The following is a 16,448-nucleotide window of genomic DNA, read 5'->3' as shown; positions in this document are numbered from 1 at the left end:
TCTGATTTCATGAGAAGTACAGCACAATAAATGTGCATCATCTTGAAACCCCAACTAGTCGTTTTCTTTTTTGTGATTTACGGTTTTGTACATAAAAGAATGATACAACATTCTGTGTAAAATATAACGTTATATTAAATATTGACTGAGTAAGGTCATATAAAAGATTGAAATTAAAATGATAGTTCACCCAATTCTGTCATTATTTTCTTATCCTCATGTTCTAAACCTTTATGTTTTTTTCCTGATGAACAGAAAATAAGATAATTTGATAAATTATCAGCTAATTGTAACCATTGTCTTCCATAGTAGGAAAACTTATGGAAGTATTGTAATAAATGATGAAGAAGATGTTTTGATAAATGATGGTAAGCACACAGTTAATGGTACCCATTGAATTCAATCGCATTCGTTTTTTCTACTATGGAAGTCAATTAGTACAATCAGCTGTGTGCTTACCATCATTTACCAAAATATCTTATTTTGTGTTCATCAGAAAAGAGAAATTCATACAGGTTTAGGACAACATGAAGAGGTGAATAATGACAGAATTTTCATTTTTGGGTGAACTATCCCTTTAAACTTTCTAATGTTTCTAATAATCTCATAATTAGATTTACGAGACTTCAGCCTGGAATTTACAGGCAGGGTCATGAATTATTAAAACAATTTGACCCAAAAAAGGGTGGTACTGTCGGCTTGTGTTAAACAAACTATTTGACTATTATGAGTACTGGCCCCGCAGTGAGTCATGTATCTAATGTCTAATGTAACATGTTATTGTTATGTTTGATTCCTCAAGGTCAGGAAATAAGAGATGATCCCTGTGGGAAACTAACACTGTTTCTGACACGAGTCATGAAAGTGTAGTTGGTGAATGAAAGTGTAGTTCACCCAAATATGAAAATTCTCTAATAATTTAATTTCTTCTTATTCATGTCATCCTCATCCCAGATGTATAAGACTTTTTGGTTTTTCTCTCACAGTCGCCTCACTTCAAAACAACCCTCTGGAAACATTTGGATTACTTTAGTAATGGAAGCATGTAAAAATAACACGAAAACATTTAAATGTAAAATGAGTTGTGTTCAACTGAAAAATGAAGTCATGTCTGGGATGCCATGAGGGTGAGCAAACTATTGGAGAAATGTCATATCATATGTGGGTGACATATATCTCTTTAATACAACTCTCGTTGACGTTTCGTCCGCAATGGAGAGATTTACAGTAACATAGCGCACAACTGGCTAACTTATCTATATGCAATGCAAATATGCGCATAATTCCCAAATGAAGGCGGGGTGTCTTTGATTAGTTTGTGGTAGGGGTGTTAATGGGCGCAGATGGTACGTTAAATCACATCTATCACATTTGACATGACTTCTGCCCTTTAGGAATACTGCACCGTCTTCACCTCAAGTCATTACACCAACAAAACGCCATGTGCTTGTCCCACAGCATTCACACTCGCCTTTTGTTTTTGTTATTTTTTATTTGAAGTGCAGTCTTTAAAATGTCAATTTACCAGTTAATGTATTGTTTTTGCTATTACATTTTCTGATGTGAGAAACGATAGGTAAATGAAGGTTGAATGAATCTACACTCTAAACTTACGTATTTTAACTTTTTTGGGATCAAGGTTGCGCGCGACGATCTGCAGTCTCTCCAGACGCACTTGAATCCTCGTCGCCCGTTGCGTGATCAGCCCCGCCTGAGACTCGATTCCCAGGAAAATGTCACTGGCATGTCGCGATAAATCGGACAGCTGATGCAAAATACCGGTGAGTGTTTGACAACAAACTTCGTCCGAAGAGTTGAACAAAACAGGCTTGCGAACTCTGCGACCATCCGATGTGATGAAACTCTTTTCTGAGCCTTCGCTCCCTCTCAACCTGCTTACCAGCTGAGGCTCAACGGTTCTCTGCGGGAAAGGCATTTTAAACCTGATTTAAATGTAGACGAACATCGCGACGACGTGTTTTAATATCCAAAAGATGTGTCCCAAAAGTTCCCACAAGGTAAAGTTGTGTAAAGAAAAGGTCCCGCCATATTTTTAAAAGATGCAGAAGTGGTCCGGACCGTTTGCGCTGATGTTGTTCGCAAGCATCAGGGAACGCGCTTTTGAAAGCAACGAATCCAGTCAGGAAAGTGAAGGAAGGTATGAGGAAAAACCCGGAAACAGATTTCCAACCACCTGTAGCGACTGGAACTGGATTCTGGACAGCGATGTGAAGAGAGGTTACCTGTCTTTAGCTGGAAAACCCGGACTGGATATTTGGATTATCACGGATTTAAACGCATTTTTTATGGCAGATTTACGTCCCTAAAGTAAATTAAACTACTAAAGAAATTAGATGTACTTTAACTATTATTTAATCGTGAATATATTACTTATTATGTAAAATAGTAAAGATTTTATAGAATCTTAGTAATAGTAGTAGTTTTATAGAACCAAACGTAATATTGAATATTTTAAATGTAATTAAAATCAACAACTAGTAAAAAAATCTGTCCGTTTAGCCTGTAGTCGCTTGAAAATGTAAACTTAAAGATACAATGCACACATATTATAGTAGCACGTCTATAGCTCCCTCCAATGGTTCAAAACAGTAGTACGCTTCTAAAAAAACATTGCCAGGGAGGATCAGATGAGCTTTTTTGGTCTTTGGTCGCAATGTGTAGGAAGTTGCCTATTGTTTTGTGTGGCAGTGAAACCAGCTGAAGCTGCATTTCTGGATGGGAGTGATACTAGTTCCTGTTAACAATATGCCTGCTGAAACTTATTTTTGCATAGGGAAATCATGACCCAGGGTTTGCGTTAGTATTATGATGAGTCACATTCCCAGCTACCAAAATAATTCTTATAGTTTGTTTTAAACAGTAAAATGGATATTTTGTATCACATAACAACTAATTATACATGAAACATCCCTCCGGAACAAAACGCATCATAATGGTTTCATTACAAATACCAGTATGAACCATCAGCTGTTAATCATTAAAACCAGTCAGATTTTATGGTGTTCTACTGTTTCCCACACAGCAACAAAACCCAACCCATTACAGTAGAGTCGCCCCACAGAGTTTACTATAATTTCAACTGAAACCAATATGAATCCCATTATAACGATTAAATCCATTAGATGGTTTCTGTTCTGGTATCAAGGAAGAATCAGATCATACAGAGGAACGCAAGTTTAATCATATATGTACAGGACACTCATCCTTGTATGCATACAGATCAGATCACACAAGCAAAACCAACACAAAAATACTTGTTCATACCTTTATGGTCAGAACATTACTGGCGTTTCTGCCAGTAATATTTCTCATAGCAATTTCGCTGTCTTATCATCCAAATACTTTGCGCTTTACATGTTACTTTAAGAAGACCAGAAACCAGCATTACAAAACAAAAATGAAAAAGAAAATACACAGAAAGAATAGCCAGTAACTATAACCAATGAACTGTACATGGTATATTAATGTAGTCTTTGGACAGCATAAGCATGTCAGTCTCAATGAATACTGAATCATCAGAGCTCTTCGACTTACAACTTGAATCAATGGACACCTGCTTTATTTATCGTGTAAGCACAGTGTAACAGCATCTGTATTTGTTTATATGGACAACGTTTGATCACAGTTAAACAGCAGTGACCTGCATTACACAGGTGTCTTTGACATTCAAATCACCAACAAGACACATTTCACTCAGTGATGAATCCAGAATCAAACCTATTATTGTTTTGAGGATGACGTGATACCATGTTGAAACAAGATTGGGAAAAATAACACATTCTGTATATTGTCAGTAACTTTATGGAAATAGTCTTTAAGCAATGTACTGTCAAATAAATAACAGAAATAAGCAGAGGAATCAAGAGAGTCAAATGCTGCTTTTGATAGTTAGTCTTGGTCGATTTAGAAACACTTCATCATTAATAAATGAGAATAAAAGATGCTTGTTACTTTTTCTAATAGAGAACCAAGTGTATGTAAATTGAAACCATTTGACACTTTAAATTCTGACATGGTTGTCTGTAACTACATGCACAGAGATGCAACAAAAAACAATAAAATTAAAAGGCAAGAATGTTTTGTTTCTAGCAGTGCCACAACATTAAAATACTGCTATATTTCACTGAAAAACAAACAAAGCACATAAACAGAAACAACAATGTCCGACAATAGATTTTGGGTCTCTGTGGAAGCGGAAAAGTATGGGAGATGAGATTAATGTTATAGGACATAGACACATAAATGACCCTACCCTACCACAGAGATTAATAAATATTTATTAAATGTTTTAGACGCAATCCATCCATTTTAGAAAATGCTGCAAAATCTCCTTTCGTAAAGGCCTCCATCATGTAGTCCAGAGAAATCTCATCCACTGAGAAAAGTCCATACGTTCATACAGAGGCAGCCCTTGGGCGGATACACACTGATGCGCCTCTGTGCTCATAGGGTGAGAAACTTGAGTATAGATGCGCTGATTTATTTAGTGGCGAATTAAACGAGGAAGAACTCCAGGATAAAGCCAAGTTAGCGTTTTACCTCCTTCGTTCAATATCTAAACTTTTGTTGCCCATTTCTACTTAGGATACATACTTACTTATCCTATTATTGTACTGAAGCACCTCTTTGGATGAAATTAGAAGATGGAGACTGATTTAAGTCACACTAGGTATATAAGACAGTGATATCAACAAGCACTACATCTTTTTGAGTGCAAAACAGGGATGACCCAATTCCTGCTGAATTCATACAGCATGATGGACACACCCATAAGGTTTGCATACACATCGAAACACGCACACACTCATGCCAAATCCCTACATCCCCCAGTAGTGCACATTCCGTACATTTCCTCATTTTTATCTTTCTTTCCTTTCTATTAAACTTTACATACACACAGTCCTGTCCCACAGTCTTGACTTCAGGCTTATCTGGTATAGTATACTCTGTAGTAGACGGTTTTAGACCTCCAGAGGGAGTAGGAGTTGTCGAACTTGAGCAAGTATATGCCACGGCCGGGATACTGGTGACTCCCAGCGTACACCTCTTCATGACAGTCCCGCCGGTACACCGGCACTATCTCATCCACCTGTGGCTTCCCAACATCTTTCTTAGCCTTCCCCTCTTCTGACTGGGCCTCACCTGAGTGAATAAAAACAGAAGTTAAATATGTAACCAAAATCTTGTTTTTTTGTGTGTGGAAAACAGTAAATAAAACAAAAAATAATAATTGCCACAATTAAAGGAACAGTATGTAGGATTGTGGCCAAAACAGGTATTGCAATCACAAAACTTGTGGCTAAAACTGGTACTGCAATCACACAACTGGTGGACAATACACAACATGACAACATAAACATCAGTTGAGGGCTGCAACTCCACTTTTTAAATGACAATATCCTGGCCAGACCACTGTTGTCAGTGATATAAGTATTTGAAATTAAAATGTTTTCTTAATGTCTAGTGACATATCAGGGCCATTTTATGATTAATTGATATAAATTTCTTGCATACTGTTCCTTTAAGTAACCTGTATCCATAGACATAACTTTCTCACCTTCCTCATCCTCGTCTTCGTCACTAGACTCGCTGACATGCACGCTGACCGATGCGTTAGTTGAATCAGTCCATTCAAAGAAGACTCCAAATCCAACGTCGTAATAGTCAGTGGCAAACTCCCAGAAGAGATAGGAGCCCTCCTCGTGCGTGGGGACCCGGACAGTTACCACTTCCCCTCGACCCACTGTGATCACAGAGTCTACGTCCTGACGGATCTTCTCTTTAAAGTCTTTTATTTGTGGTCGGGTCCACATAGAAGGGGCTGCTATTACAGGGGGAGAATCTGTGAATAAATAAACAAAGTGATTATTGGGTATAGATGAGCACATATTTTGAATGATTAGTATTTTTATTTAAAAGGGGACATTTCACAAGACTTTTTAGGATGTCAAATAAATCTTTGGTCTCCCCAGAGTACGTATGTGAATTTTTAGCTCAAAATACCATATAGATAAATTATTATAGCATGTTTAAATTGTCACTTTGTAGGTGTGAGCAAAAATTTGACATTTTTGGGTGTCCTTTAAAATGCAAACGAGCTGCACTAAATAGCAGTGCCATGATTGGATAGTGCAGATTAAGGGGCAGTATTATCCCCTTCTGACATCCCAGGGGGAGCCAAATTTCAATTACCTATTTTTTCACATGCTTGTAGAAAATTGTTTACGAATACTAAGTTACTGGTTTGATCTTTTTTTTTTACATTTTCTAGGTTGATACAATCACTGGGGACCCAAATATAGCACTTAAACAAGGAAAAAGTCTAATTTATATTATATGTCCCCTTAAATGCAAAACCATATGATTTGCAATATAAATGCAACTTACAAAAGAATTTTCAGATTGAAATTAAATATAATCAAAACATGATTTTGGTATCTACAACCTACTTTTATAATCTGTTTAAAACAAGATTAAATATGTGATCCTGTTTGTGAAATCCAGGCTCATAGTCTAATTATGAGAATCAAAGTTTGATTTCAGACGTTGATTTTAATATCTAACATGGTCTTAGTCAATATTAAAGATATTAAGGTTATATCTTTACAGAATGTTCTTTATATTATATAGGATGCTTTTATGTACAAAACAATTTATCAAAAAGAAAAAAAAGACTAGCTGGGTATTCACATATTTATTGAAGTATAATGAATACTGTGACCTGACTTTATCCATTGGGTAATGGTTGAAAACTAGGCATAAGGTGAAGAGGGATTGAAAAATAAAAAAGTATTGGTAATATTAACCAAAAGGAAAGTCCTTTCGGATGCAGACCAAGTTAGTGAATTTTAACAAAATATTAGCATTTATTTTATGTTTTTAACTCACCAGGTCCATTTTCAGTAACCTCATCTGCAGGCTCCACATCTGGCTCTCGTTCTAAACTGTCAGTAGTGGACTCTGCCCGGCCGTTTAACAAGGGAGCCTCCTCTCCAACAGGGGGCGCTGACATATCACTGGCCTCTAAGGTAGACAGCACTATAGCATCCTCCTGCTGTTTCTGCAAGGCAGCCTAAAGGAAAACGACAGTAAAACAAGCTCTTAAAAACAAGTCAAGGCTCACAAAAAACAACAATTCGATCACAAAAGTCATTTTCCAGTCTTTGTTGAAATATCAAAATATCAACTTGAAACCTCACAACTTTGAAAAACAAAAACATGGTGGCACCCATAGAACAAATATACTGGTACATAGTTAATTTACATAGCAAATAACTGGTTACATTTCAAGTAGTGCTGGGCATAGATTAATCTAGATTAATCTCATACAAAATAAACGTAATTTTTGCATAATATATGAGTTTGTGCTCTGAATAATTATTATGTATATAAATACACACACATTCATGTATTGTATTTAAGAAACATTTACATGTGTGTGTGTACGAAAAGCTCAGATTGCACTTCAATCCATTTTTAATAATAATTTTTTTAAGAGGATGCACATCATACTGCATGCAAATCCTGTCAAAGGCTATATTTCAGGTGTCGTGATCTGTATACAGCGAGTTTGGCGAGAAACAAGCCCGTGGCTTACCTAAGCATTGCCAGGTTCTGAAACATAAGAGGACCCAGAAGCGAACAAATTCAACACTGCTTTATTGAAAATCAACTTAAACAGTCGGGCTTTCGAGTCCCAAGACACCAACAGCGCGTCAACAGTGTTATACATTTAGGAGGCTTTTTTTACCTCACTGCTTCAAAGGCGTTTCACGGTGTTACTCCCTTTTCACTCATATATATATATATATATATGAAGAGTTTGGTTCCAAAACGCAATAAATCCATTTTGACAAATTTTGGTAAAAACGTGTTTTCTATACCAAGAAAGTGACAAGATGAAAACAACTATTTTCTGTTACAAACTTTCACATAGCATCTTTAGGTTATAAAAACATAAAAAATTCAAATCCATAAGTTGATTTTTAAAGATTTATTATAAAAACGGATTATTTTTTCCACAAAATGCAATAAATCCATGACAAGTTTTATTCAAAATGCTATAAATCTATTGAATCAATAGCCTATATAAATGTGCATTCATCTTTGCCATGTTATATTCATTTAGTTGACTAGTTGTACACACTAATTAAAAATATAAACATTAATGTTATTAATCAAAACACTTACTTTGTCATATTAAGAACCCCGTCATTGCGGTTATAACTTGACGTCGTCGCTTAACGTCTTTCACAGAGATCAGCTGTAAAATGTTTTTGGTCCTGCTCGATTTTCGTTGACTTTGAGTAAAATTATGGAAAGTTTTTCATAAGATCCTCTGGGGTCAATGTTTTAGCATGAGAAGCTTGATGCTGTCGGGAGAACAAGCACCCGTCTCCCGAGTGCCTCTCAGGGAAATTATTAGATGTTGATGGCTTACGTTTCTTTCCCCATCACAGAAAACCATCACAGGTTTATAAATGCAATTAAAGTATTATTTTGTTTTGTTTGTTGATCACAAAGTACAAAGTAGATGAGGAAAACTAGGACTCCATGTACGCAGCGCGCCGCCATGTTTGTTTACATTGCGTGAATGGTGCGCTGTGGGATTTATTGCGTTCTGTAAAAAAGGGGAAGTGGCGCTTATCGCATTTTGGGAAAAAAGGGAGAAAAGATGACAGAATAACACGGCGGATATTAGATTTTGCGTAAAATTAAGAATTTACTTTTAACTACTGACCTGATATAATGCTGACTTTGGCAGTAACTCATTTTTTTCAAAAATGGCGTTTATCGCGTTTTGGAACCAAACTCTTCATATATATATATATATATATATATATATATATATATATATATATATATATATATATATATATATATATATATATATATATATATATATATATATATATATATATATATATATATATATATATATATATATATAAAAATTGAATTGAATACACACACACACACACACACACACACACACACACACACACACATATAAATGTTTCTTAAATACATACAATGTGTGTGTATTTATATATACATAATGGTTATTCAGACCACAGACTCATATATTAGGCAAAAAGTTACTTTTATTTTGTGTGAGATTCATCTAGATTAATCTATGCCCAGCACTACTTGAAATGTAACCAGTTATTTGCTATGTAAATGTAACCAGTTATTTTGCTATGTCTTAAAAAAATAACATTCAGAAAGTTAAATGTAAGTGCTAGGATGAAGATCTGGCCATTTTAAGGCCTTAGATATAACTAACTGAAGGTAATTTTTTAACACCCCGCAGGAACCATGATATAAGTGCAAAAAAAGAATTTAAAATGTTTCAAAATATGTAGCGCCGGTATCAACGGTTTTGCAAAATCCATATCATGGCGTGACACAATACCGGTAATTACCATCATACCGGTTTATCGCCCACCCCTAATATATATATATATATATTCAAAGGTAGATTAATCTATGCCCAGCACTAACTTCAAGCAAATAATTGAGTAATATTATGAATCATTAAAACTAGTTTAACAAAGGCTTGTAGAGGCAAGACGCAGACATAAACACACTTATGAGCTGGTAACAATACAAATGCAACCTTTTAATTTTTTTACTGTAGGCCTTGCAGAATGTCCCTATGGTAAAAAGTAGGGATGCTCCGATCGATCGGCCGCCGATCGGTATCGGCCAATAATGGCATTAAATGACTCGATCGGTGCTCGCTAAGGGCTCCGTCACACCAAACGCGCTGTCACCGCGTGCACCCGCAAGGCGCGACGCACTGCCTTTTTTAAAAAAAGAGCAGTGCGGCGCGGCTTTTCATATTGCTCAGCAACCACCGAGTCAGCTGTCTTGTCAATTAAATATTGAAGCGTGAGCGCTCTTTTGCTGTTAACTGTCATATTAGCAGAAACTTTAAAAAGAGGACGCTTGCTCTGACCTTGTTTGAGGATGAGAGGTGCACAAACACGCAGGAGAGAGTGAGCGAGTGGAGTCCGGTTCTTCAAAGCAACTGTAAACTTCCCTCACCACAACGTAAGGCCCGCCTCTCCCCTCATTGGATTGGACAATGGAAGACGCGAATGACGTCAGGCGCTTCTTCGCTCTCAGCGCTCCTTCAAAAACACGTGCGCGGCATGGCGGCAGAAAACCGCAAGGCGCTCGGCGCGCATAAACAGCGCGCAAACGCCCCCTGCCCATAGAATATCATTCAAAAAAGGCGCCTGCAACTGCCATAAACGCTTTTGGTGTGACTGAGCCCTAAATCTGCCGATCTCATAAACCGATCTTTCTGTTTACTTTTGTCATCAAAAGGATCCTGAATATGGCTGCAATTAAAGACATTTTTACGTAGCGCGAGCATTTTTACAACCTGTTGCTCATGTGCAGCGTGCAGATTTGTATGTCTCTCTTTGCCTTTACAGAGATATGCGTATTTTCTATGAGGATCGCGCTCCGGTAAACAGCGCGAGACGTCTTCACATCCCCATCAAACAGCGTATACAACACATATCTATCAGGGACAATTGCATCCTCATGGCAAAAGTTTCTTATTTGCATGCGTCTTAAAGTTTTGAGCGTTTAAACTTTTATTTTCCTCACAGCTGCTTGTCTGCGTTCAGCCGCCACCCACACACACAGCAGCCTGTCATCAGTGCACGTGAACAGAGCGATCTCTCTCTTACGTCTTAAAGCTGCAGTAACCTAATTCATCTCTCAATAAAATCACTTTCTGCTCTTGACTAAAGAACTTTTATACTTCATACGAATGCGTGTATATTTAATTAATACAGTAAAGACTGTGAAGTGTTTTATTTTCAGTACTTTTAGGAGACATAAGCCTTTTTAAAGCCATATTAAATTTCTCTTTGCAGAATAAATATGTTGTGCTTATTTATTTGAGTCTCTATTAAAACAATTATATACCTAATTACTGCAAGTAATATAACAAAGGCAACATCCGTGGTATTATTTTATTTAGAAAGATTGTAACAGTTACAGTCATCAAAGAGCTTGCATATCAGCTTTAAAAAAATCGGTATCGGAATCGGTATCGGCCGATCACGAAGATTACAAATCGGTGATCGGTATCGGCTGCAAAAATCCTGATCGGAGCATCCCTAGTAAAAAGCATCAGTCAAGACATTGATGGAGCTGCGAGATCTCTCACCTGCTGCTGCGCAAGCTGCACTTGATAGAGCTGCTGCATGTACTGCTGATAGTGCTGCTCCTGCAGCTGCCGGATGAGGATGAGCTGCTGCTCCAGACTGTCGGGGTACTGCTGCGCAGCATACTGCTGAAACTGCACAGCTGTCTGCGCATTCAGCGCAGCCATGATCTGCTGCCTAACATACCGGAGAGAAAGTGAAGCAGAAATGAATAAATGATGTACACGGTCAAGTATGAATCCAAACTACCATAAGTACTTTGACACACAAGACAAACATGCAGTGATTGTGATTTTTTAGGCCATGTCAGCTTTCTATGGCTTTTCATAAATGAGTTTCTTAAACGTAATACTCTAAAGCTAATTCTGGACTGAATATAAAAAAAAAAAAACTTTACAGGGGTGTCAGCAGAACAAAACAATTTTCTTAAAGAACTAGAAATAGCATAGATGACAGAATGTTAATTATTGGGTGAACCATCCCTTTAACACTAGTCAAGTCTGGATAAATTAACCGCCATCACTCACTTCTGCTGTTCAACTCGGAGCCTTTCTTCTTCAACCTGCCTCCTCTCCTCCTCCTCCCTCCTCAGCCTCTCTTCCTCATCCCGTCTGCGCCTCTCCTCCTCCTGACGCTGTCGCTCACGCTCTTCTTCCTCTCTTCGTCTCTGCTCCTCCTCCTCTTGCCTTCTCAGCAAGTTTAGGGGGTAAAAGAGTAAATTATATAGTTATAAAACTAAACCATTAAAACAGTAAAATCATTTTTTGTTGCTGGCCTGACCTCTTTCTCTCCTGTTCTTCCTTTTCGATCTTATGTGATGCAATGAAAGGTGCAAATAAATTGCAACACTTGTTTAACAGCTTCACAAACTCCAACATGGCCTCGTCCTTCTCCATGTTGCCCAAAGAAGCCCATTCTTTCCTGTAGAAGTGACATGTGTTATTGCTGATCTATGTCTGATTTGTCGATGAAGACTTATGATTATACATATCGTTGGCTCTTACCAACCTGTGCACGTATGCAGTAGCTGAAGCAAAAACTGTTTTAGCACAATTTGAACTTAAAGGAATATTCCATTTTCTTAAAAGAAAAATCCAGATAATTTACTCACCACCATGTCATCCAAAATGTTGATGTCTTTCTTTGTTCAGTCGAGAAGAAATTATGTTTTTTGAGGAAAACATTGCAGGATTTTTCTCATTTTAATGGATTTTAATAGAGCCCAACATTTAATACTTAACTCAACACTTAACAGTTTTTTTCAACGGAGTTTCAAAGGTCTATAAACGATCCCAAACGAGGCATTAGGGTCTTATCTAGCGAAACGATTGTCATTTTTGATAAGAAAAATAAAAAATATCCACTTTTAAAGCACAACTTCTCATCTAGATCCAGTCGTGATGCGTCAGCGTGACCCCACGTACCCAATACGTCATGATGTCAAGAGGTCACAGAGGACGAACGCGAAACTCCGCCCCAGTGTTTACAAGTGTGTTGAAAGAGAACCATTCCAACGTTGTTGTATGTCAACTGATACTAATTAATGACTTTGTGTCAGTTTATTGTTTACAATGGTCCACAAATGTGCGTTTTATATATGTAACACGTGACCTCCCTACGTCACTACGCATTTGCGTTAGGTCGCGCTGGACCGGACCTAGATGAAAAGTTGTGGTTTAAAAGAGCTTTTTTTTTCTTGTCAAAAATGACAATCGTTTCGCGAGATAAGACCCTTATGCCTCGTTTGGGATCGTTTATAGTCATTTGAAACTCCGTTAAAAAAAACTGTTAAGTGTTGAGTTAAGTATTAAATGTTGGGCTTTATTAAAGTCCATTAAAATGATAAAAATCCTGCAATGTTTTTCTCAAAAAACATTATTTCTTCTCTACTGAACAAAGAAAGACATCAACATTTTGGATGACATGGTGGTGAGTAAATTATCTGGATTTTTCTTTTAAGAAAATGGAATATTCCTTTAATAACACAATAGGCTTTATGCCCAGCTGCACTACTTCCTGAACTTCAGCCAGCTCCTTGTTTCCTGTCTGCCATTATTGGACAAACTGATTAATCCAGGTGTGTCTGATTATTGTTTTTGTGACTCCTGAGGTCAGGCACACCTGGATTAATCAGTTTGTCCAATAATGGCAGACAGGAAACAAGGAGCTGACTGAAGTTCAGGAAGTAGTGCAGCTGGGCATAAAGCCTATTGATGTCAGGTTTAATAGTTGGTCAGAAATTTAAAGGCGGAGTGCACAATTTCTGAAAAACGCTTTTAAAGAGAGTCAGTCGGGCGACTACCAAAACACAGTTGTAGCGAATCAACAGGTAAGGGGCGTGCGTGTCTTCTAACAGACATCGTTGCCTGGTTTGTGTATGTGTGGGGCGGGTCTATCAAAAGGAGGTCCAGATTCTATTAGGGTAGGGGCGTGATTGTTTAGGTGAATTCAAATATCAACACTGGCTATCAAACATTGTGCACTCCGCCTTTAAACATCTGGTTTGTTTCCCCATTCAAGCAGATTTTAATCTTGTACGAATAAAATAACTGCCTGGAGGCATTGCAACCATGGCCACCGAGTGGCACAACTTCATTAAAGGCGGGGTGCACGGTGTTTGAGAAACGCTTTCGGAGTCGGGCTGAGTACCAAAACACACTAAGGGCGCACTCACACTATCCAAACCAAACCGTGCTAGGGCGCGTTTGACCCCCAAAGCCTGGTTCGTTTGACTAGTGTGAGTGCTCTGCTCCGCGCCCGGGCGCGGATTGGTTAATCGCGCCGCGGCCGGGTTGCAGAGGTGGGCCGGAGCGCGGTTCAAAAGGTGAAGACGTCAGTTGCGCGACCACTCACCTTCATCTGCCTCCGTAAAAACCTTTTGATGCGTGCAGCGGGGTTACGTGAATGTCCGCGCTGCGCACGTGACAGATCAACTAAGCAATATGATGACATGTGAGAGGGCTGTCTGTAATCGAGCACCAAACGACTCCGAATAAAAAACCACAGACCTATCATTACGGTGGGTTCCAGTGTTCAGTGAGAGCTTTACTTCCTGCTTTTTTCAAAACAATCGCATCTTAATGACGAAAGCGCGCCCGGACTCGGATCGATACAAGTACAGTGTGAGTGCGTGCACATGGGGGAGTAGGGAGGGGTGACATTCGCGCTGGGGCATGGTTTGGTTTGGTTTGGATAATGTGAGTGCGCCCTTATAGCCAATCAGCAGTAAGGGGCGTGTCTTCTAACCGACATCGTTGCCTGGGTTGCGCATGTGTGGGGCGGGTCTATCAAAAGAAGTCCAGATTCTATTGGGATAGGGGTGTGTTTGTTTAGGTGATTTCCAATATCAATATCAACATTGGCTTTCAGAGATCGTGCACCCCGCCTTTAAAGTAACTTTGGTGTAGATATACTCTCCTGTGTACAATAACATCCTAACCAAATGGGAAATCTATATTCTGATGCATATTAATTTGACAGTAACTTAAAAACAGTAGAGGCACAGTAACATCCAAAATGAAATCAGCGTGCTTTCCTGCGGTCATTTCCCAGCACATCAAAGAAGCCCACCTCAGGGGAAGCATCTGGGTTATAAGGTCCTTGCAACACCTGTTTGTGGAGGGCCACCAGTCGAAGTTTCTCCTCATAGGTTGGATGAAAGGCTTTCCCATCTTTCTCTTTAAAGAACAGTGAAAATTGTCTATTTAAAACCTGAGCAAGCTCTTAACACATTAGACGGTCAATAATAGCAAAAAAAGACGGCTTGTAAATGTTTGAAAATTTTCTGTAAATGGTGAAAGAGAGATCAACTCGAGATGCAGAATAATGGGATATACATCAGTGTTCAAATGTACCACAGCTCTGATTGTCCACTTAACAGGAAGAACATAATTCATAATGGCTCCAGCATCCGCTGAAATCTGAAACGTCTTTATCGGAGCATCAGTTGTGTACCACTAAATATGACCATTGATCATATACAATAAGCAAGCAAAAAATTTTATGTTTATGATTATATATTAATAGTCAAACATTACCATTGCTAAATCAGTGAACATCTCTATGTAATACTGCTTATAATTCGCTGCTAGTCAGATCCAGTGGTTTACCAATCCAAATGGTATCTGCTTAAATATCTGTGTTACTTTTTACAGTATGTGGAGTTTTAGTCATCAGGCATGGGACCAGTCACGTGACAATGATTGAATCAAAACCTCTAGGGGTCCTCATCCATAACAATTATCAAAGACTAAAAAGATCTACTAAAGCAAAACGTTTTACTTAGCACAGACGAAACGTTATTTAAATATACTACTTAAATATATTCCGTGCACAAAAGCTAAGAAAACTAGGATCTTAAATTGAAACAACATAGCAGCTAACATGAAGAGATCAATCCGTGCATCACATTATAACCAGTGATTCAAAGGGATTACACTATAAAATGTATGTTAGTCTTAAACCAACGGCTATATTAGTGTATACAGTGCCGTAAGGTACCTTTAAAGAATTTTAGCGCTAGCCCGTAGAGCTCTGCTAAAGGAAAGCCCCATTTCCTCTCGATCGTGCTGCTGTTGGGATGTTCGCCCTCCACTTCATCGACATCCAGGTTTACAGAGCTCTGCTCCGCCGACCGAGTAGCAGACGTCTCGGCCTGCTCCTGCTCGCCCTCGGAGTCGGGACTCAAAGTCAATCCGTCGATAGAAACTTCGAGCCGGCTTGAATTTGCACTGTTGAGGTCGCCGCTCTGAACCTCTGTCGCCATCATGCAGAATGTCAGCTGAAGCAGCCACGTACCTACTTCCGTTCTGCACTGCCGGAACTTCCGGCAGCATGACGTACTAGAATGTTAAAGTTGAAGAGTAGATACACACTTAAATTGTGCATTGTTATAATGAATAATTGCTATTAATAGGACCTAATTTATAGTACCTATATGTCAAATAAATAATATATATATTCAAGATATCAATATATCATATATTCAAGATATTCAAGGATGACAGTCTCCTTTTGGCATTATTTGAGCGATAAATATTAGGTTTAGTACCTATTAAATTAAATGTATATTGTATTATATCATTTTATATATTATTTATGTATAACTGTTTTGTCTGTTAGGATGCTAACGTGTGCACTTGTTAATGTCTACGACTCAAATTAAATGTAAATAAATATTTAACACTTTTACACTGTATTAATGATACAATTTATATGCACATTGTAAGGACTTTTAAT

The 16,448-nt window shown here is 38.1% G+C and overlaps 2 protein-coding genes across 6 annotated transcripts in view; both read right to left on the bottom strand.

Annotated features, from left to right (window-relative positions):
* The window catches only part of nhsl1b (NHS-like 1b), a 108,009-nt gene extending 105,683 nt beyond the window's left edge, over positions 1 to 2,326 (bottom strand). For 3 of the 5 annotated variants that reach the window (XM_055187224.2, XM_073856108.1, XM_055187235.2), the window contains exon 1: positions 1,615 to 2,326. In XM_055187224.2, the coding sequence (XP_055043199.2) occupies positions 1,615 to 1,936 (322 nt within the window). In that variant the 5' untranslated portion in view covers positions 1,937 to 2,326. The remainder of the gene's footprint in view (positions 1 to 1,614) is intronic. The other 2 variants (XM_055187225.2, XM_055187232.2) reach the window with 1 other exon arrangement.
* An 854-nt stretch (positions 2,327 to 3,180) lies between these two features.
* Positions 3,181 to 16,034, bottom strand: acbd3 (acyl-Coenzyme A binding domain containing 3). Its single transcript, XM_073856111.1, has 8 exons — positions 15,711 to 16,034; positions 14,749 to 14,887; positions 11,991 to 12,134; positions 11,738 to 11,896; positions 11,213 to 11,387; positions 6,910 to 7,093; positions 5,579 to 5,863; positions 3,181 to 5,163 (listed from the first exon to the last, which is right to left on the bottom strand). The coding sequence occupies exons 1-8, from the start codon at positions 15,976 to 15,978 to the stop codon at positions 4,949 to 4,951; spliced, it is 1,569 nt and encodes a 522-aa protein (XP_073712212.1). The 5' UTR covers positions 15,979 to 16,034; the 3' UTR covers positions 3,181 to 4,948.
* Between the last annotated feature and the right edge of the window lie 414 nt (positions 16,035 to 16,448).

Source organism: Misgurnus anguillicaudatus, chromosome 18, assembly GCF_027580225.2.
Source record: "Misgurnus anguillicaudatus chromosome 18, ASM2758022v2, whole genome shotgun sequence".
NCBI lineage: Eukaryota > Metazoa > Chordata > Actinopteri > Cypriniformes > Cobitidae > Misgurnus > Misgurnus anguillicaudatus.
The sequence above is the reverse complement of the archived record's forward strand: the minus strand, read 5'-3'. Positions and strand labels throughout refer to the sequence as shown.